Here is a 21684-nt window from a genome sequence, read left to right as displayed (position 1 = left end):
TCCCAACTGGTCACATTGATCTTATTGATTCAGCCTACAACACAGTGACCCTCCCACTCTCCCCTCCTCTGTCTGTCTCTTTTGTTGTGCTTGCTGCTGATGGTTTGACCTGCAAAGCCAGTCATTGCTGGTCATGCTGCCATGGCAACCAGGAAATACTCACCGCCATCGGTGGAGTAGTGGTTGTGTGTAGGGAGATAGAGAGGAGCAGAGCGTGGCGAGTGGGAGTCCAGACAGCACAACAACAGAAGGGAGACTCATTTTCACCTTTGCCTTTCAATCCCGCTTCATCGTCCGCCAGGCTTGTGATTCACTCAGCAGTGTCTGTATGGACCAAACATCATATGTTTGTATTAATGTGTCAGAGTGTGTGTGTGTGTGTGTGTGTGTGCGTACTCACTTCTACATGTGTTTGGGCTCTGGCAGTAACAGGTGCTTCACAGATGGCTGCCAGCACTGCAGCCACAACTCTGCTGCCGCCTGTGAAGAGCGTGTTGGTGTACAGGAATGGCGACCCCTTCTACGGTGGCCGGAGGTTTGTGGTCAACCAGCGGCAAGTGGCCACTATGGAGGCTTTTCTAAACGAAGTGACCGAGAACATTGGTGCGCCGCTCGCCGTCAGGACCCTGTACACCCCCAGGCAGGGCCACAAGGTCACACACCTCCAGGACCTTCAGACAGGATCCCAGTACGTTGCCGCTGGATTTGAAAAGTTCAAGAAGCTGGAGTGAGTACACAAGAGCTAATGTTTGGGGTCATTTGGATGTAGGCTTAGTGTATCTAAATACATACATACAGATGTTTAGATGTGGCTTCTCTTTATCATAATCTGTTGTCTTCATGTGTAGCTACCTGAACGTAGGAGCAAAAAAGCACCCTGCTGCCCGTGAAGAAATCCAGGTAGGCTTTTATATTCTGTCACTCATTAATCCCAGTCTAACCAGCAGGAATGTACCATTTGAACACCAGCCAAGTTAAATATGAAATCAGGTCCAGGAAAAACCTCTTACTGTAGGTGCACTGTGAGTGTGTGCATTGGTCAATTGACATAAATAATAGGCTCATGATTACTCTCCATCAAACACTCCACTCTCAACATGGCTTTTCAAGGCTTTCCTGTGATGTTAGATTCACTAATTACAGCTGGATATCGTCAGGAACCAGAAAGTCCTTAGGAGAATCAGAGGTTATGATTGCTTTCATCAAGGCAGTTGACTGAATTAGAGGACTTTTAAAAATAAACACATATATAAATATACATATATATATATATACATACATACATACATACATATATATATATTTACATACACATACATACATACACACATATATATATATATACATACATATACACATACATATATATACACATACATACATATACATACACACACACCTGAGGGGTCGCAGGGGGCGCTGCCGTGCCAATTTTAGACTTAAATTGGTCTCATTCAATTAAAAGGAAGACAGGGCGTGGTGATGAGGACGGAAGGTGACACGAGCATGCAGGCGGAGACTCCTAAAACGCACAAGAAATGACTTAAAAGCAGCGCACACAAAACACCACTTCACGCTCAGCTGGACGCCGAGTCGTCTCGAGTCTCAACAAGCAGTGTTACTTTTCTGCAAAACAGAAAAGAGTGCAGAGTGATTGTGTGTGCCTTGGGTGCCTGCCTTTTGGAATGCAGAGTTGCACTATGTGGAGGCTCGAGTTTTAAAGTCTTACATGCCAGTGTTGTGGTTGCTGTGGAGCAATGCAGGAAGCATGTCTGTGTGTGAGAGCGTTTGATCCTGCGGGAGAAACAAAGACGTTATTAGACGACGAAACATGTCTGGGCAGGCCTCTCTGTTCAGAGGTACTGTAAAAGCATTAAAGGAGTACTTCACTGACAGCTTTGTATTACTAGAATAGGGGTAGTATTTTTGAAAAATTAGCATTTAGCTTTGTATTACTAGAATAGGGGTAGTATTTTTGAAAAATTAGCATTTAGCTTTGTATTACTAGAATAGGGGTAGTATTTTTGAAAAATTAGCATTTAGCTTTGTATTACTAGAATAGGGGTAGTATTTTTGAAAAATTGTGCTTACCAACCTCAGTTTCCCCTGAGTTGAGAAATATCGTCATTCTTTTCTTTGTTACGTGCCCACCAGTGACACTGGGTACCGTTAGCGTAACTGTTAGCAAAGATGGCTGACACTGTTTACATTCTGTTAATGAGGATTTTTCGGAGGGCTGTGGTGCCGGAAGTGACATACTGAGGGTTACTATTCCCCAAGCTAGAAGTCCCGAAGTTTTCACTACAATAGAGGACTTTGAGAGAAATCTCAGAAAAGTGGAAAAAGAGAAGGCTTCTAAGTATATCATGTACAAGAAACAACTCCATTTCAGGGGGAAAAGAGCAGGGGTTTAGGGTTAGGCATGGAGAAAAAGTGAGGTTATCGTTAGAGCCAAGATGACCCGGTAAGGCCAAAAAACAAGTAAAAAAAAATGTCACGGTAAACGCTATATTTCATAGGCGTCGACGGCTATATTATTCAGCTAAGTCCTTGGTTACTTCAGCTCTCAGTACATCACTTCCAGCAACATAGCCCTTCGAAAAATCCTCACTGTGTCACTGGTGGGCACGTAACAAAAAAAAAAGCTATTTCTCGACTCAATTCGACACAATTTAGCAAAAATACTCCCCCTATTCTAGTAATACAAAGCTAAATGCTAATCGGTGAAGTATTCCTATAAATGTCTGACCCGTCAAATGAACAACAATGACGAAAGATTATCAGTGAGTGGCTTTGTTCTAGGCTGATTAATGTAGGCAGACGCAAATACTGGCTCCAGATTTCACTGAGATGCTACAACGTGGGTAACTGCTTTGAGAGAAGCCCCTCAGATCAGACACGGCATGTTACAGTGTCACTGAAAACGCCAAGGAGTGAGATTAGTTTCCATGGCTGCAGCATTTGAGCCGACGTGAGCAGAATAGCCAATCAGTAGTTACACTTTTGGGGTAACGGAACGTGGATAATGTAAACCTATTGAGGGAATATTCAATAAAGCAGAGGATATGACAACATTATGGTGTTCTAATGTGCCACGCATCCAACTGTCCCCCTTCAGGCTAAAGTAACCCAGAGGCCAAATGTCTCCGCGAAATGGAGGAAGTTTATACCTGTGCCTTGTGTTATACAGTAAGTTGGATAACCGCCTACACACACACACGCTCACACACAGCACGGAGAATATCTAATTGTAAGAATATAGGTTTAAAGATCACTTTAAAAAAGGGTATCATCTGGTGTGTCAAATCTTTGGAAGCAGAGTCAGAGTGAGTATAATTAATATCTTATTTGTAAACCTAAAAATTGGATAGTTCCAGACACAGTAAGGCAGGGAACTATCTCAACAATTACTGGTTAGATTGAGGTGAAGGCATTCATGATTCCCAGAGGATAAATAGTGCCAACTGTAATCCACTGACTGTTCCTCTATCACCAGCATATTGAAATAAAACATCTTGATTTCTACTACCTACTTAAATATGATCAGACATCCACCTGATGACATTCAGTTTCCCTCAGTTCCAGAATTGTAGAATGCATTCATCAGGCGGCAGATGTTTAATGCTGGGTGAAATTGGTCTGTACAGACATGAAGAACTATAGTGATCCAAAAACTCTTTCAGTGTGCACATACTGTAGGTATACAAGTAATGTTTTAGACAGACTCGGGGTGATAATTGCTAATTATAAATGCTTGAATGCTCCTGTCCAGCGTTTTCCGTAATGGAGATCTCCTGTGTCCGCCGTTTCGATTCCTTATTCCTCGAAGCATGCAGCAGGACCTGGAGCAGATTCTGAGTATGGTCACAGAGAAGGTCTGCTTACGAACTGGAGCTGTGCGCAGGTCTGTGAACCTGACAGAGACGTACACACGCTTTCTGTGGAATAGAGAGGGAATCCACTAAATGCACTCTCTAACACTCAAACAGGTTGTGTTCCTTGGAAGGGGTGACTGTGTCCTCAGCTGGGGAGCTGGAGACTGGCCACTGCTATGTTGCCGTGGGAACCGAGAGGTTCAAGAAACTTCCATATGTGGAGCTGTGGGTCTCAAAAGCGACGGAGAGGTATTGTCATGCGAGGTCCTCCGATGAATGTGTGCAAACAGACATGTTTGTGTGCGTCCGTGCTGCTTGTCCTCCTTTATAAGGCCCGAGAATGACTGTTAGACAAGAGGGAACATGGACAATAGATCATGTGCACTCACTATCTTTACAATACAATGCCTTTTCTCTCATTTTATAGATATTACCAAGGAAAGAGACGACTGCTAAGGAGAACGGAGGTATCCTCGCTTTACTCTACGGAGCACTTTCACAACATTTTCAATAACTCATTGAAAACTGTCCGATGACATATTGTGCGTTTTTCTCTCAGAACAGGAAAGCAGGGAGCGGTCCAGCAGATCAGTACAGCGACTCAGCTCTCCTCAATTCACCAGATGTGAGCAGGAAAAAAAAAATTCCCACTATTATTCCCACTACAGCAGCTATAATGGGACTTTTACTTTGTTTTGTGCACATGCTGCCAAGAATATTCAATCCACTATTAAGAAGGCTTTATTTCCCTTCATGTTATTCTCAGTCAGATGGCCGGAGGGTGAAGTCAACAGGAGATGAGGCTGCACCTCCACAAGCCCCACAGCAGAGGAGCAGGAGACAGGAAGCAGATGAGGCCTTTGCATTCTTCGCCAGGCCGGTCAAAATCCGCAAGAACAGAGGACTGTCGAGACTACAACTCACAGGATCTGGTCAGGAGCCAACTGTATATTAAATTACCTTTATATTTAGTCGTTGGGCAGACGTCTTTTTCAAAGAGACTGACAAGGGATCAAATGGGTAGAACATTTGTTAGAGTTACGGCACAAAGAGAAATCAGAAGAACAGAAGAAAGAGCACAGTATTAGAGAGCCTTTAGGACAGAGTGAGATGGCGTTCAGTGAAGGAACACAGTGGGGCGGGTGGAATAATCAATGCGGGGGACAACTATGGCCTTAACCAGGAGTAAGGTGGCATACTGAGTCAAGTAAGGCCCGTCTATACATGTCTATTTGTTGAGTATATAATCAGTATTGTCTTTTTTTATTAAAGTCCAGCCCAGCGTATTTAAAGGAGCCGGACGGAAGAGAAGAGAGGAGGCACGAGGAGCTGAGGAGGTGCAGGAGGATGAAAATACAGCCACGGAGCTTCCCGTTGACCAGGTTAACTCAACAGTCTCCTTTCTGGGCTAAAATGAAAAAAAAGCACTTCATAAATGTAAATCTTCCTCTCGTTTCATTTTCAAGAGAGTTGCAGAAATAGTGGAGAATGAAGAAGTCGTCAACCGCGCAGACGAGCCTCTCCGCAGCAAACAGCAGGTAGGCATTAACACGTTTTGTTTTTGTCTAAATCATGAAATGGGACAAACCACTGTGTTTTGTTTTGTTTTTTTACATTCAGTCACTTTTTCTTCATATTATACAGACAGTGAGGGGTCTAATTTAGAAAATGATTGATTCCAGAGGATGGATCCACAATAATGATGATGGCCCGCATGATTAATTCATATATGTATTCAGGTCACAGTGCCATTGCTTCATTGTAGTTTACAGAGTTGACAGTAATGAATAGTTTACATAATTTCATCTAAAATATTGAAAACCACAAACCAAAACAAGGCAGTACATTTAAAGCACTCAGACACACACACACACACACACACTTAATAACAGGTATAGAGTGCGAGTGTGTAGGCGGCTACATTTAGATAATCAGCGACATCTGTCCTCATGGAAATTGTTCAGTTCACTTTTGCTGTGTGAATGGGTTCGTACAGTATTTTTCTTCTTTTAAAAAAGGAACAGTCGTGTGAACAAAACGGTGTAGAACATTCCGAAAACTGGACAGACACGTCTGCTGCTGAACTACAGGTACACACAACCAGCGGCTGTCATTTAATGGATTGAACCCAAAAACGTTAGGCAGTAATCGATGTGTCTTTCCTCACAAAAGGAACCAGAACAAAAGCACACGTCTCCAAGACCTTCATCAATCACCTCGCAGGGAGGGAACTGGGAAGAAAAGGTATCCTATGTTCCCCCACCTTCACGTTGCTCATCACGGTTCTTATTGGCATTAATATGATTTGAGGCCCGATGAAAATGTGTGTCCGGTTTCAACAGGACAAACCACAGGAAGTCCCGTCAAATACAGTGGAACAGAACCACCGTCAGAACGACGAGTGAAACAGGAGCAAAGAGGATTCACCAAGGCCGTCACCTCGGCATCATGAGCCTAAACAGCTGGACCACGTCCCAAAGCACAGAAAGCGGTTCACCAGAAGAAAGGACATGAATGTTGTCATTTGTAGAATTTTAACTGTGATAATGAGCCAAGTAACAACATGAATGTATCATGTTATTCTTTAGGAAACTTGACAGACATAAAAATGTGACCTTCCTGGTATAAATTAAGACGCACCGAGAGAGGAAATGGACACAATGCCATACGCAATAGCACAATAACCTACAGTCCACTGCAAAAACTCCGAACAAGCAATTAACACGTTTGTAGCATGCCTGCACACATCTCGTAAAACTGCTTTTAGTACTAAACATGATTGATAACATTTAGTATATTAATATGCGAAGAGGTGCTAAATATTACTTAACAGCTTTTCAAGCCTTTGATCACAGTCCAAATTGTGAAAACATTGACCTGGTGATGACATTTGGATTAGGCTATCACCAAAGAAACACACGTCACTGACAACCACTGATGTCAACCTGCTGGTGGCACCAGAGAAGAAGTGAGGGCATCGTTTAAACTTAGTATGACTCATCCTCTGAGGACTACGTGTCAAATGACATGATTTGGCTGTAATACTGTCGATCAGATTGTCGCGTATACACGTCCACACTGATAACATGCCTGAGAAACAAAACTGGACTGGATTTGGTTGCATTAGTGTTAATGATGTTGGGTCCGGTCTGCTTTCAAGGACAATTCTAATGCAGTAGATGTAAATAAATAAATAAATAAATACATTTTTACACATAGCTGTATTTGTACAAATGTGTGACGGTGTAAAAAAAAAAAACAACAACAATTTATTATTAAAATATTTGACATGACAAGCTGCATAGATGCAACATAACAAAGTCATCTGTACAGTGCTCCATCAGTTAAATACTGTGACAATAAAAAATATACAGTACATTACCGTGCAATGATTTATTTCTGAATATGGCACAATTTGTCTAGACATAATTTAAAGAGAAAACTTGAAATACTTAAATACTGCAGCATATAAAAACTGCATTATCCACCTACTTAACTGCTATTTGTGCAAATGTTATATAGTACAATGTCCCTTTTAATCCAAGAAGAGATATCTAATTGGTCCATTACAAACCCCAGCCTTATTTAAATGTGTTCTCCATTTTTATGCAGACGCCAGTACCACGGCAGGGCAGCAGGGTGCTTAAAAGTAAAAGTTAACAACCACCAACTTCAATGTGAGAGCCATAAATCTAACACAGCTCTCGGGTGAACTCATCATGAACTCACTTCCCCGTCTACTTGGCATTAAGAGATTCTGACCAGGTCTTCTGAAACTCACGACAAGTTCATTCAGGCACAATTCAGCAGAAACGTTGCTCTGAGGAAACGTTTTCTGCATCTCAATTGCCCCCCCCCCCTCCGGTCCTGCTCCAACTCCGTCTTTCTTTTCCTGCTAATCTCTTGAAGGTGCTGAAGAATTTGCTCTCATGCCATCATTTCCATCAGCGCACAGACTGAGTCATATTCTGCATCCCAGTGTTGTCATTGTCAGTGATGGAGCTTATAATACACAGAGTGACCCCAGCCATGGTGAGAAACATTCCTGCGACAGCACCTGCACATAGTGAGGTGTGAGGGGAAGGATTTGACAGAAAATGTAAGTTTAAAAAAAAGAACATGACATAACCAGTGCTGCAATTCTAAGGAGAGGAAGGTAGTGACTACCAAGTGAATCTTCTTTGTCTTGCTTACATTGTGATCAGCCACTATTATGTGTTCCTGATCCCACAGCTTGGAGCTTTTGTAATTCTTGGATCTGTCTTTGTAAGAATTTACATCTGACTGACTGGCTTAGAAATTAAAAGTAAGCTAAAGTATCAGCCTCAGCATCAGCTCTGACTTACTTTTGCCTCCGAACTCTTCACCCAGTAACTTGCCGGTGAGCAGAGTGCAAAGGAATGTGAGCGAGTTGGCCACTGGAACAACAACCGATAACTCTGGGTAAAAAGAGAAGTGAGAAAACATCAGATATAACATTTCCTTTTAAATAGCAGCCCAAATTCAACTTATCATGTACTTACGAAGACAAAATCTAAAGCAGGACCAAATGGAGAATATCCAACGTGCTGTGCTCTGAATAACAACTGATTAATTAAAAAAAACTAACCATTATCAAAATAGTAGGCGATTAATTAATTAGTTGATTACTAATCATTTAAATGTTGGAGCCCTAGTCATAGAGTAATTGTATTATTACTGGTATTTAATTGTGATTTTCAAAATACATGCTGTGTGGATTTTACTGAAACGATATACTTTAAAAAAGCTGACTCACTAACGAGACAGCTATCACAGAATATGAGCATTTATTAACTCTGATGATGAATGAAGTTGTGCCGTGTCTGATGTGCTTTTTAATACCATGGACTAGATAAAAAATGTGAAAATGAAATGAAGTTCATCTTTTTTTTAATTAAATGTAATCAGATTAGATTACGCATACATTTAATGAAGTATTTTGGTGGTGATTCCTGTCACCTGCTGATAATTTTTTAGTCCAGGCCCTTTTTTTCCACAGCAGACATTTTGACAAAGCAAAGGTCAAGGTTTTCCTAAAAACATAAACAAAGGCTCAGTTTGTAATTTACACCTGTGCTTTTCCCTGCCATGACATGCAAAAATGCCTGCTCTGAAATAATGCCAATAAGTGAGGTTTACACCGGACAATGACGAAGTGAAACCTGGAGTGGTCGTCTCACCTGTGGTGGAAAGAGTATAATAGTAGATCAGGGAGCCACTCTGGTTCAAGAGAAAGGGGACCAGGTACTGAAGAAGACAAGATCATACAATTAAACCCTTTATATGAAGAACCAATCAAAATCAGCCACATGCTAACAGCCAGTAAGCAAACTGATGAGGAAACTAAAGCAACACCCTAGTCTTTGATTTTGTGCTTGTAGGTTGAAATGATCAGCTTTATTCCTAAACTAACTAGAGGTTAACGAATTATTGTGAAGTTAAAGTTATGTTCAATATTCATTATAAAATAGACGTAAAAAGTGAAAATTACGACCAACGGTCGACCAAGGGCATCCTTAATCGGGTAATGATCGGTTTATTCATTGGCATAAAAAATTAAGATTAATGCATGAATAATCTTGCATACATGTCCTTTAAATACATCTCAAGACTATTAAACAGTAAGGCAGGTTAAGTAAAAACATATACATATATTATTGTAAAGAATGGGCAAAAAGATGCAACACGATATCAAAATTAGAAACTACTATACAAACATTGGACCAATATGTACACTATACAATGGTGTCATCATAATAATAACAATTTATTTTGTTTATATAGACGTGTAATATCTGATACCAGATTTTACCTTGACGTTAAGAAACAGAAACTTGACTTCAGCCAGGAGCTGAGACACTCTGTTGGTCTCTGCCACATTTTCTATGCCCTCTGTTCCTCTTTTTAGGAAAGGGTTGGTGCAGCCCCACAGCACTGACACCAGCAGCAGACTCAGCAGATCCACTGCAACACACGACACGAAACAGACTCAGATACAGTCACAGACACCTGTCACTGACTGTACCTCACTGTTATTATCTGCTACCACTGACGCCTCTGTTTACCAGTAACCACGCTCTGGTCATATATATAGGTATATATATATGCCATATAAACACGTATCAACCTGTTAATAAGTTAGAGCGGTAGCTACTAGAGTTAGCCATCGAAGCTACTAACGTTAGCTTAAGTTAGCTTTCTTCCCTAGCATGTGCTCTAAAATGTAGACAACTGTGAGGCTGCTTTTATGTTATTGTTATGTTTTGTGATCCGGATATTACACAGATAAACGTGCATTCGGAAATAAAGACGCGTTAATTGAACTATTCGTGAGTGAGATAATGAATTAGCTGATAAGACGCTCACCTACGGTCACCATCTTCAGGTAAACAGACGACACCTGGGTGCGTTCAAGAGCGTTCTTCCCTTTTTGTTTTGTATTTTTTTGTGGTGAGTTTCAAAGAGTCGAGCGATTAATAAGATCGTTTTTTACAGAAGTGAGTGACAACAATTAGCTCAAAACTATTAAAATTATAACAAACCAAATGAAACACGGGCGCTGAAGGGTTGCTACATTTCGCAACATTTACTATCTTGAATGCAGCTTGGCAGTGTTTGAATGTGGTTCTACGACAAGCTACCAGCAGAGGGCGATGTGACAAATTAAATTTAGACGTTATTCACAGTTTCATGTCATGTTTACCTATGAACAAATAACGCACAGGTTGGTCATATTAAGAAATATTCAACATTTATTCTCATATAATTCCATTCAATAAAGAAACCACACACAATACAAATACAGGAAGAAAATAAAGTGCAAAATCCTTTGGTGTTGTATTTTTGAGAAATGGTTCACAACAGTATGTTAGGCTGACAACCAGAAGTGTCACAGAATATCACTGTGCTCTCTTCACTCTACATGGTAAAAATGAAATAAAATAATTGTAAGCATTACACATTGGGTTGTCCTCTGTGGCATACTGTCTTTATTCTATACTAATTTTACATTTACTCAAGAACCTACACGGTTCCACTCCCTAATACACACTTAACATTGTTGGAACATCAACAAAAAGTACTAACAATAAGAAACCTAATGGCATCTATCCTCTGAACACTGACTGAGCCCAAAAAATGCAGCTCTTCATAACCTCCTCTTTCATGCAATATCCTTCATTCAACCCGACGTGTCTGTGTCTGGAACGCTTTTGTTCATTATGTGTATTTTGGACATCAAAATGACACCACTGTCATCCATGTAGTCACCAGCAGTGGCTCAGTTTGTGCAGACAGTGTGACAGCACAAACGCGACAGGTCACACGTTGATTGTCCACAGGATTCAGTCAGCACACACAGCACGTGCACGTGTTCACGGATGAAGATGACACACCAGTCAAGTCCTGCTGTGAGACCAGACCACAGTCTTGGTGCTATGTGTTCTCCAGTGGCGGCGAGTCGTGTATGGTGACCACGGTGGAGCTGCTGGTGGTGCTGAACTGCTCCAGGTGGTTTCCCTCCACGCTGCTCAACTCTGCTCTGGGCAGCTGGAAGCCGTTCTCTGAGATAGGGCTCAAGGTGGTGATGCCCTCCGCCACCGAGTTGATTCCCATGGCGTTCAGCGGCACGTTGCTCTGACCGGTGGATTGTGACATCTTCCCACGTTGTTTGGAGCCACTGTTGGACCCCAGGATTCTGGATGTATGTGTAAACCTGACAACAAGGAGACTTGATTAAAAACAGACCTTGCGTAACACGTGCACCTGTTCAACTGCTTGATAACACAAATATTTAATCAGCTGCTGACATGGCAGCAACTTGGTGCATAAGGGCATGTTGATGGGGTCAAGACAACCCGCTGAAGTTCAGAATGAGTAAGAAATGTGATTTAAGTGACTTAAAACATGGCAAGGTTTCAGAAACTGATGATACTCCTGGGATTTTCAGACATAACCTGGTCTGAAAAAGAGAAAATATGCAGTACGTTGCAATTCTGCCTCCAGGAGAAAGGCCACACTTGTTTGAAATAACAGAAACGCAACAGTAACTCAAACAACCAATCATTACATAGAAGGTATGTAGGCAGCCACCTGTGAACACATCACATCATGTGCTACAGCAGCACACAGGGTGCCACTCCTGCCACTTTATTAGGCGTCCTTTGTACCTAATAAAGTGGCCAATAAGTGTACGGCAGCCTTCTAATCTAATTTCTAGTAGACCTTTCCACCAAAGTTGTTCATTACAAGAGATACCTGTCATCCAAGGTTTTAAAAGGCATGGAAAAGAAGCAAAAATAACACAGTGAGTGGCCCTTAGTCACCGTGTGAATATAAGGATGAATGTCATTGTTCATCGACAACGTCTTCCTGACTGTGCCTGCTAAAAAATATAATATAATAATAAATAAATAAACGAAAAAAAATCAGTTGTTTACTTGTCTTTCCTGTGGCTAAAAATAGCACCGCTGTTGTTTTGCGGCTCGTGTCATTCAAAGCAGAGGAACTGTCCTGGCTAAAGAGGAATGTGGCGCTACCTGTTGTATGTCTTCAGGATGATGAGTAGAATGGCGAGAATGAGGATGATACCGATGACGATGACAGCAATCATAGCCCCAGAACCTGAGAGACACGGGAACAACACTCATTAACACATGTATGACATGCAGAAGCTTGTTTTTTTTATTCAAATTTTTGCCTGTTACATATTCTCTCTCTTGTGGTGGAGCTCATTTTTGTGCATCCTCCAGGAAAAGCGTATTAATCTTATGCAAAAGTAGCATTATGTGACACAATGACAAATGTTGTGGCTATTGATCATTTTTGATCATTGATCATCAATGGGATTCATCCTCACTCTGTATAAGTATTTGTTCTTGGGACTTTGTGACGGCGGTGGTGTTTTGAGGTAGCGTAGTGTTGGTCACAGGTGATACAGTTGAAGTTTGCATCTTCAGCAATAACCTACAAAGACAAAAAAAAAAAAAAAACAAGATAAGATAAGACCAACTTCCCCCAAACCGGCATGTTTATTTATTGTAACAAGATAACAAACATAATAGTAAACACACTTTATAAACATCAGAGAAGTTGATCATTTAAAAATGGAAGAGTGATTTGGACAACAATCTGTAGCACGACTTCCATGTTTAGACAGACGACAAACAGAAGGAGAGCGACGTGCTGAGTGACTTCTGAAAAACCGAAACCGCAAAAATGAGGATGCTGTGTTTCCAAAGCACTGATGCACAAATTATAACTGTCATTAGCCTACTTTGTACGTACAGCTTATACTGTGCTTCCACGCATGAGAGGTGCTGGAAAAGGGTTTGTGTCCTAATGAGTTCCAGAGCTTCTTCTTTTTTTAACATGTACATGAAGTTATTGGTTTTATTGTTATACAATTATTCCCTTATTCACATCGTCTCGTAAAAGTCAACTCTCACTCTAAACCCGATTTGACAAAACGTTTTAAAAATTGTACAAAATTCACGTATCTGTACTTTACTTTGTTGTTTATATTTCTAGCAACTTGTACATTGACTTCACTGCATTTCCTCTAACTATCTTTGTTACTCGTTACTACCAAATAGAATCAGATGAAGAAGAAGAAGAGTTGGTATTATGGTCTGCATTTATATAGAGCTTTGATGAGCTGCTTTACACTATAGTTTTCACCCATTCACACGCTGCAACATGGGCTTAAGTGTCTTTGCACAAGGACAGGAACTGAACCCACAACCTTCCAGTTGAATGACAACTCGCCCTACCACTGAGCCACCATGGCTAACACCTCACTTTTTTTTAACACTTTTTAACTTAACCTTTTTTTTTTACAGTAAATGTCATCAACTTTAAGACTTTTACTTGAAGTAACCTTATAAAAAAAGGGACTTCAGCGTCTACCAGAGTCAAAAATATCGATCAGTGTGATGCACATTTGCATGACGCACATTTGCAAGAGACGGAAACACACATGCAAACTTAATAAAATAAAAAATAATGACACTCGCAGTGTCTCATACGCTGTAATTATGATCACACAAATTTCCACTGAGCCTCCGCTCAAACGCGCGTCATCGTGGGATGTCCTCGGCCTCTTGATGCAAAAACAAAGACTTGATAATGTGACTCATTATTTCATTATCACCGGGATCATCTTGGAGTTGAATTCAGTTGTAGTCATCTGATAATGTGGCATTTGAAGGAGTGGTGAGGTATACCGATGACAACATCAACATACGGAAGTGCCGATCCGCTTTCGCAGAGCCCAGGAAAACAATAAAACCCTATTTTCTCAGCAGTGGCGGAACTGTTTGTTCTGAAACTTTAGGGTTTCATAAACGAGGTAATGACACGGATACACACCCAAACGCAGCGTTAATTGGAGCTTCCGGTCTATGTCGCCTTTAAATATCACACACTGGTTTGAGGACATTGACCTACATACATTTCCTGGAGACTTATTCTGACCTTAACCATAATTATTACTGATTAAAATTATGTTTTAATGTGGACTCAATTTTTTGTCCCCATAAGGAAGACAAGTCCCCATAACGTGACTGTATAAACAGGTTAAGGTCCCCGCAACATAAGGAATACCAGGTACCCACACACACACACACACACACACACACACTGGTTTGAGGACATTGACCTACATACATTTCCTGGAGACTTATTCTGACCTTAACCATAATTATTACTGATTAAAATTATGTTTTAATGCGGACTAAATTTTTTGTCCCCATAAGGAAGACAAGTCCCCATAACGTGACTGTGTAAACAGGTTAAGGTCCCCGCAACATAAGGAATACCAGGTACACACACACACACACAGATTGCTATCTTGAGTTACATCACTCATATTTAAATGTGGAATAACGCATGCAAAACGTCCTTATTCTGACAGGCCACAGAAGGAAAAACACAATCTAAATCAACTAATGTTTGAATTAGACACTAAAATGTGTTCAATGACTCGCTCCCACTGTATTTACAGTATCCTAAACTACGATGGCAGGCTATATTGACATTACAGTCAAACGAGTACATTCAATTTCCTCTAGAATCACTCTCTTTTCATGCCACATTTGTACAAAAATAAAAAGAACAAACTCACCCTGACCCTCAACGACTACAATAAAAGCAGTTCAAATGTGTCAGGAGATAAGAAATGTCTCGCTGTCTTCTTTATGAATGAATGACTGAACGGTGTTTCACCCGTGTACACACTCTTTAACCATTAATGGCGCCGTAATGTTTGCATTGCCCCAGCAAACTGTTGAACGTGGCGAGCGTTGTCAAAGCACCAATGCGTGTGACACATTAAGTATATATATATATATATATATATAGACAAACACTCTTTGTAAAGGGCTCACTCTGTGTTGGAGGTGCCTAATGTGACGAAGGGAGAGAATATTGAGTGATTCTTTACGACCGAAAAAGGCCGGCGCTTGCCACTCCACGTGTTATCCAGCTCCCTGTGCTACAGCAAACACCACAAGGCGAGCAGCGGTTTTCACGCGCCGCTAAGCACAGAGATTGCTAACGACATAAATATCAGATTTGCTGTTTGCTGAGGTGATAAAAAGACGAAGTGATCGCACACTGGAGGTTGATAACGCCACTGCTGACGGAAACACGCTGGTTAATATGTTGTTGTTGATGATGATGATGCTATGTTTTGAAGTCTTTGCCCAGTTTAATGTACGGGTTCTGTGTGAGGTGCTGTTGTTATTTTCCTGCTTTTTACTCTCAATATTAATATCTATTCATTTACGTTATAATACCATCAATTAAATATGACATATAATATAATATACTATAGTATATACGCACAATAATAATGTATCTGTGTGCTGCTATTTCTTGTCATCTTTTTGTGTTTTGTAAACATGTACATTTTATGGTGCTGTGCATTCCTGCTGGAGCCTTCATTTCCCATGTGGGATTAATAAAACTCTATCTGTCTAATCCCTAATCCAACAGACCGACCGATTTGAGCATTCACTCCAAACAAAGCAGGGTTGTAAAGTACTCCACTCCATTTCCCTCTAACTATCTTTGTTATTCATTCCTACCATGTAAAATCAGAAGAAGAAGAAGTGTTGGTATTATGGGCTGTATTTGTATAGCGCGCGCACACACATGCCTCAACGTGGGCTTAAGTGTCTTTGCTCATATAGGACACATATAGATGAATCTTAACTTATTTAACACTTTTACTTCTAAGACTTAAGTAGATTTTATATCAGGAAAGTACTTTTGATGCTTAAGTACAGTAAATGTCATAAACTTAAAGACTTTTACTTAAGTCATATTCAAAAAAAAGTGACTTTAACTTCTACCAGAGTCATCTTCTGGTCACATGTATCACTTCAAGCCTGATTTAGTTACAGTCACTTAATATTCATAGTAAGTAATAGATGGCAGCAAATACAGCGTGTCTTTTGCAGTGGATGTTATTACTCATTTAAAGATGCCGCTGTCTGGAATCTTTTTGTCTCTGGATGATGGAGCAAATTCTGCCGTGCCATGAGGGGCAGTTCCCACGCGTCGACTTAACAGCGACCGCAGGTTGGTACGCGTCAGGGCGAGAGAAGCCCATATTTGAGGAAACACCTTGGACTAACACACCCAGAGCTCTAATTATTAATCACATAGTCATTTCGTGACGTCACGACTTCAATCGCACATCCTGGAATACAGACACCTTGTTCTTGGCGCTGCCTAATAGCACATAACTCGTAGTTAAACATCTAATAAAAGCGAGTGGAAAGAAGAGGATGGTAATTAAAAAACAAAACAAAAGAATATATAAGCTTTACATGCAAGTATCTCTGCTGCTGCTGCTGCTGCTGCTGCTTTACGGTGTATTTGAGCATTATTCGTTCCTCGTGTCTGCTTTTTAACCAGCTCTGACCTCTGACCTCAGAAAAGACAGCCCTTTAATGAAACGCGGCAATAACGCTGTAAAATGTCACTCCACCACGTCCGGACTTCTTATTTGCACGTACAATTGCGGCGCGGCACCAGAGTCTTACATCATATCCAAATACAATAAAGCCTCATTAACCTTTAGTCCCTGACACAGAAACGATCCTTACTGTCACAACGGGAGAAGGAGACATTTCGAAACTGGACGACCAGTAAAGACCGTGACACAGTGACACGTGGTACAGCTTGTGCAGGAGTCAATAATGGACTTGGAGCCATTTATATAAAATAACTTTTGCTCCGATGTCAGTATCTTCCTCGCGGGCGTGTTTTCAGCCGCTCGGCTTCACTGCACATTTAATATCCTTTCTCCCGCCCTCAGTAAACACATCACTTATAGATCTGCACTCAAACAGAGAACAGGGAACAATTGGCTTTCCTCTTTTTCAATAAAGAGGAAACATTATTGACAAAGTTGTTGACGGGGGCTCAGCTTCTACTTCTCTCTTCTTTCTTTCTTTTTTTTTCCCATTTTTCGTCAACACGACGGGCACAGGAAGCACGGCCCTCGTCTGAGTCAATATTTGAGCAGTCAATTTGAAGACGGGTTAATAAGACGCACACACACACACACTTGTTTTTTTCCCAGACAGGCCGTGGCCCCGGTTTTCTGACGTCAGAGACATTTAAAAGGGTTCTAATTAAAAGAAGGAGTGGCGCGGCCTCTGCAGCTATATCGCTGTGGTAGAATTTTTAATTATAACTCTCAAAAAGGAAAGCTGCTTGGCACAGATCACGCGAGTCCACACTTTTTCTGCCGGCCTGCGATCGATCCAGTCATTGTCTCGCACGGACGGACGGACGAGTGTCCATTCTTCTTTAGCACAAAAGAGCGGAATGCTAACGATGCTTAGCGGAGTGAATAATGAAGCGTGAGAAACTATGTGCTCATCATCTGCTGAGTGAGTGAGTGAAGATTCTCTCTGATGAATCTTTAACAAAAAAAAACAACAACAAGAAACTAGGATTGAAGAGGTCATTTGTGCAGATAAAACTGGCGGCTCGTTAATAAGTCTTGAACTTTGGTTAATAATGAGGGTCAGCATCCATAAAACCAAAACAGTAGTACTTGACTTTAGTGCACGTATGCATTTGTCTCTGTCTCTACTTCAAGAAATAAATGATACATATTATTATTGACATAATGGGACTGACAGATGACCACAGCGGCTGCACAAGGACACACAATGACATTAGTAAAACACACTAGAAGAACTGCTAACCCTTCTATCCTTAGACATACACACATCATTCCTCCAGAGCCAGGAATAAAAACCATACATCACACATGTGACGCTGCTCATCCTTGAATCGCAGCACTGTACAAACAAAAATAAAGTCTGATTTTCTCCGAGTGCAGCCGTTCCATCAGTGATTTATCATTTAAGGACAAACACACACACACAGACTGAATCTTCCTCACTCACTCACACACCCACACACACACATCTGTGTCACGTCTCTGCACTGAGAAATCACAAAGCCCTGTGGAATTTAAGCTATTCAGCTTCACCTGAGAGCCACTACTCGCCGTCTCGCCTTGTTGTCTGTCCTCACACACACAGCAAAGTCCACTCCCGCACAACAACTCTAAAGGGGGACATTCGGAGCAAGAGAAAGGAAATCAAAAAGGCAGTGACTAACCTCGTGAACCTTACCTAAACGTCCTCCTCTTTGATTTCAGCCCAAGCCGTCTCCAGATGGGAGCCTGAGCAGTGCGGCGCCCCCCTCCCTCAGCTGAATGAAGGGGGCATAGTCCACAGTCACAACAGGTCTGGGGAGGGAGAGAGAGAGTGTGTGTGTGTGTGAGCTCCTCCAGGTGTGGAATGTAAAGTCCTGCAGGTAAGACACGCGATTCCTCTGTGTGTGTGTGTGCGTTGTTTCTGTGGGAATGAGTGTTTATGAAAGAGAAGGAGGAAATGGAAGAGGCTCCACACTCCCTCACCTGCTGCTCCTCACTGAGAGTAATAATCTCAGGGAGCTGGTTTTTCAGGTCCACCTGCCAGGCCCTTAGGCGTGCCATGTCCACTGATCAAAAGAGTAGTCTGCTCTCACCATGACTACTGCCTCTCAAAATTTGACTTGTCTTCATCTGACAGGATGTCCTCACATGAAAGGTGTGTGAAAACAACAACATCTCATATAGACTATCCTATATATATATATATATATATATATATATATATAATTTGGAGGAGCACATACACCTGTGATTTACGTGGATCATGTTCACACAAAGGTGTTTTTATCTATGTAGTTGAAAATTAACTACACGTGTTCAAAGGGTACTGGGTGTGAAAGTTGTGTCCACACAGGGACAAACAACAAAAACACGGTTGCCGACGACGACTGTTTGCTCATCTTTCCAACTGTCGCCTCTCTCTCTCTCTCTCCGTCCCATTCGCAGCAGCTCCAGTGACACACTCGTCTCACCCGTCATTTCCGGCACAGTGCCAGCCTCATGTTACCTCCTGGGGCGAGGTGGTGCCCGTGACTATAAAGCGAGTCAGTGTTGCGCCTTTGTGAGAAAGTGTAACTAAACTTTCACGTGTTTCGGGAACAAAACATTGTTCTGTTTCGCAGACTGGAGAGAACGCGCTGTTCAGAGGGGCCTCGTGTGCGTGTTTGCGTGTAAGCGAAGAACATCAGGCCAAAACAAAGCTGGAGGTCAAGTTTCATAGAGAGAAGAGAAGAGTTTCAGTCCAGTACAAATGGTAAACATGCCTATTATAGGATTCGATTCCACCGAGGGTGAAATGACAGGTCATTTATTTATCCTCAGTGTTACATAAAATACCTTAAAGTGATACTTAAGTAAAGGTACAAATATGTTACCAGAAAATGACTTTGGTAGAAGTTGAAGTCACTTTTTTTTTAATAATATTACTTAAAGTAAAAGTCTTAACGTTTATGACATTTACTGTACTTAAGTATCAAAAGTCATATTCTGATATAAAATGTACTCAAGTTTTAGAAGTAAAAGGATTAAAAAAGGGAGGAGCTAGGACTGAGCCATGGTTACTGTAGTGTAAAGTAGCAGATAAAGACGAGAAAAGCTCTATAGAAATACAGACCATTATTATTATTATTTTTTTTTTAGATATTGGTGCTATCTGTGTCATTGGTGCTTCCTGTTTTATTTTGAAATTTCCCTCTCCTCTCGTTTCAGATAACTTGCTACTTCCCCTTGTGTTTTCCCGCCAGTCTGATTGTCTGCCCCGCCCTGATTGTTTCCACCTGTTCCTCATTACGGTGCGTATACTGTATGGTCTGTTGCCAGCTCGTCTCGTCTTGTGAACCAGAGAACTGTTGTCAGGTTTTTCTACTTTTGTTAGCGACTTTGTCAAGCCCTTGTTGTTTCTAGTAGTTTTTCCCTCAAAAAGAGTGTTTTTTTGTTTCTTAGCTTGCCTCAAAAGAGTGTTTTGTTTTTGTTTGTTAGCTTTAGCCCTGTTTTTTGTTAGTAGTTTTTTCCCTCTTTGGAGTATTTCTCACTTCGTCCAAGTCCTTGTCCTGGTGTGACAATCTGGATGTGATGAAGCATTTATCCAGGGCTGAAACAATTACTCCATTCATAATCAATCCATTTATCTTTGAGGTTGTTTTTTTTTTTCATTATTAAAACAAGTTTTCTCTGATTTCTTTGTTCCAAAGGACAAATAAATTATTAAAACGGAATCATTTTGGTTTTTGGACACAAGAAGACATTGGAGAATCGCCCGAGAGACACTTTATATAATATTATATGAAGAATAATCAACAGATAAATGAAAATTATCATTAGTTGCAGCCCTAATTGTATGAAATTGCTCCACGACTGAGTAATTTTGAACAGTAAACAGTCAAATTCACTTTTAAAACTCCTCTGTTCTCCTCTGCTTTGACATAAAAACGATCACTTCCTGTATTTAGTGTGGGAACAGACATTTATCTGTATTTAATAATAATATACTACAGCTTTTCTCTCATGCAGGTTGAATCGGTGATTCAAATAAATTTTTTAGATGAGAAAAAGATACAAGGTTTGTGTCCACTATATTCATTATATGACAATCTTTATGTTGAGTTAATGGATTTATTTTTTAACGGTATTAAAGTGTGTATTTTTACTGGACTGTAACGCACTTTTAAGGACTCACTAAAAGCTTCCGAGCGATGCCAAGATTCCTGTGTGAGCGCTGGAGACGATGATTGCCGTTTTTAATTCTACACAGTGTACATTTTTTTAAAAGACATTCGGAGTCAGTGGATCCATTAACCGCCACCAGGACCATGTGAACCTGATCTGCTGCTCCCCTCAGGTGCACGTGTATCATCATGTTAAACAGTGAGGGTCATTGTGAGGAAAAAAAAAAGAAAAGAAGAGAGGGCTTTTTGTGTCGTGGGGAAGAAGGCACACAGTGTCCAGTGTACGCTTCATCTCACAGCTATTGCTCAACATATGGACAGTCGTCCGTTTGTGTTGTTTTAGCCTCTACAGACGAGGTAATTAGGATTATGTAATGATGTTCTGAATAATATTAAAATAAAAGGAAACATAATAAAAATGCAGTGAGGACATTCGTTTACATTCCTCTTCTAAGTAAAAGGAAACCCCTAAAATAAACAACACTTAAACATGGCTTTTAAGAATATGTCTTTATGTATATTGTATGTGAAACGAAGAACTATTATACTACACAAATAGAAGCAGATACTGTAAGAGACAGAGACCATCTCTGAGAAATAAGTACAGAACAAGAAAATACAGATACCGGTATTATAGAACTGTAAATTATTGCTTGTTTTG

The 21684-nt window shown here is 40.9% G+C and overlaps 3 protein-coding genes across 6 annotated transcripts; 1 reads left to right on the top strand and 2 right to left on the bottom strand.

The window, feature by feature from the left end:
• Window positions 1–242: 242 nt before the first annotated feature.
• On the top strand, window positions 243–7028 carry dcdc2b (doublecortin domain containing 2B). The gene is made up of 14 exons (XM_058615963.1): window positions 243–326; window positions 427–727; window positions 849–900; window positions 3119–3189; window positions 3773–3904; window positions 3990–4124; window positions 4303–4342; window positions 4435–4500; window positions 4642–4807; window positions 5148–5257; window positions 5342–5413; window positions 5894–5965; window positions 6048–6119; window positions 6218–7028. The coding sequence occupies exons 2-14, from the start codon at window positions 444–446 to the stop codon at window positions 6278–6280; spliced, it is 1335 nt and encodes a 444-aa protein (XP_058471946.1). The 5' UTR covers window positions 243–326; window positions 427–443; the 3' UTR covers window positions 6281–7028.
• On the bottom strand, window positions 1707–10471 carry tmem234 (transmembrane protein 234). Of its 2 annotated transcripts, none has more exons than XM_058615981.1 (5): window positions 10263–10471; window positions 9709–9860; window positions 9077–9143; window positions 8222–8314; window positions 1707–1794 (listed from the first exon to the last, which is right to left on the bottom strand). In XM_058615981.1, exons 1-5 carry the CDS (start codon window positions 10273–10275, stop codon window positions 1718–1720), a joined length of 402 nt encoding a protein of 133 aa, XP_058471964.1. In that variant the 5' UTR covers window positions 10276–10471; the 3' UTR covers window positions 1707–1717. The 2 variants fall into 2 exon arrangements, with proteins under 2 accessions (XP_058471964.1, XP_058471963.1); XM_058615980.1 differs by lacking the exon at window positions 1707–1794 and adding an exon at window positions 7125–7932 and having other exon boundaries at window positions 10263–10463.
• A 159-nt stretch (window positions 10472–10630) lies between these two features.
• On the bottom strand, window positions 10631–18936 carry ncmap (non-compact myelin associated protein). Of its 3 annotated transcripts, none has more exons than XM_058615971.1 (4): window positions 18557–18936; window positions 12754–12860; window positions 12434–12518; window positions 10631–11610 (listed from the first exon to the last, which is right to left on the bottom strand). In XM_058615971.1, the coding sequence occupies exons 1-4, from the start codon at window positions 18919–18921 to the stop codon at window positions 11331–11333; spliced, it is 837 nt and encodes a 278-aa protein (XP_058471954.1). In that variant the 5' UTR covers window positions 18922–18936; the 3' UTR covers window positions 10631–11330. The 3 variants fall into 3 exon arrangements, with proteins under 3 accessions (XP_058471954.1, XP_058471955.1, XP_058471956.1); XM_058615972.1 differs by having other exon boundaries at window positions 18543–18649; XM_058615973.1 differs by lacking the exon at window positions 18557–18936 and adding an exon at window positions 18412–18520.
• Between the last annotated feature and the right edge of the window lie 2748 nt (window positions 18937–21684).

Source organism: Solea solea, chromosome 18 (assembly GCF_958295425.1).
Source record: "Solea solea chromosome 18, fSolSol10.1, whole genome shotgun sequence".
NCBI classification, from domain to species: Eukaryota; Metazoa; Chordata; class Actinopteri; order Pleuronectiformes; family Soleidae; genus Solea; species Solea solea.
The sequence above is the reverse complement of the archived record's forward strand: the minus strand, read 5'-3'. Positions and strand labels throughout refer to the sequence as shown.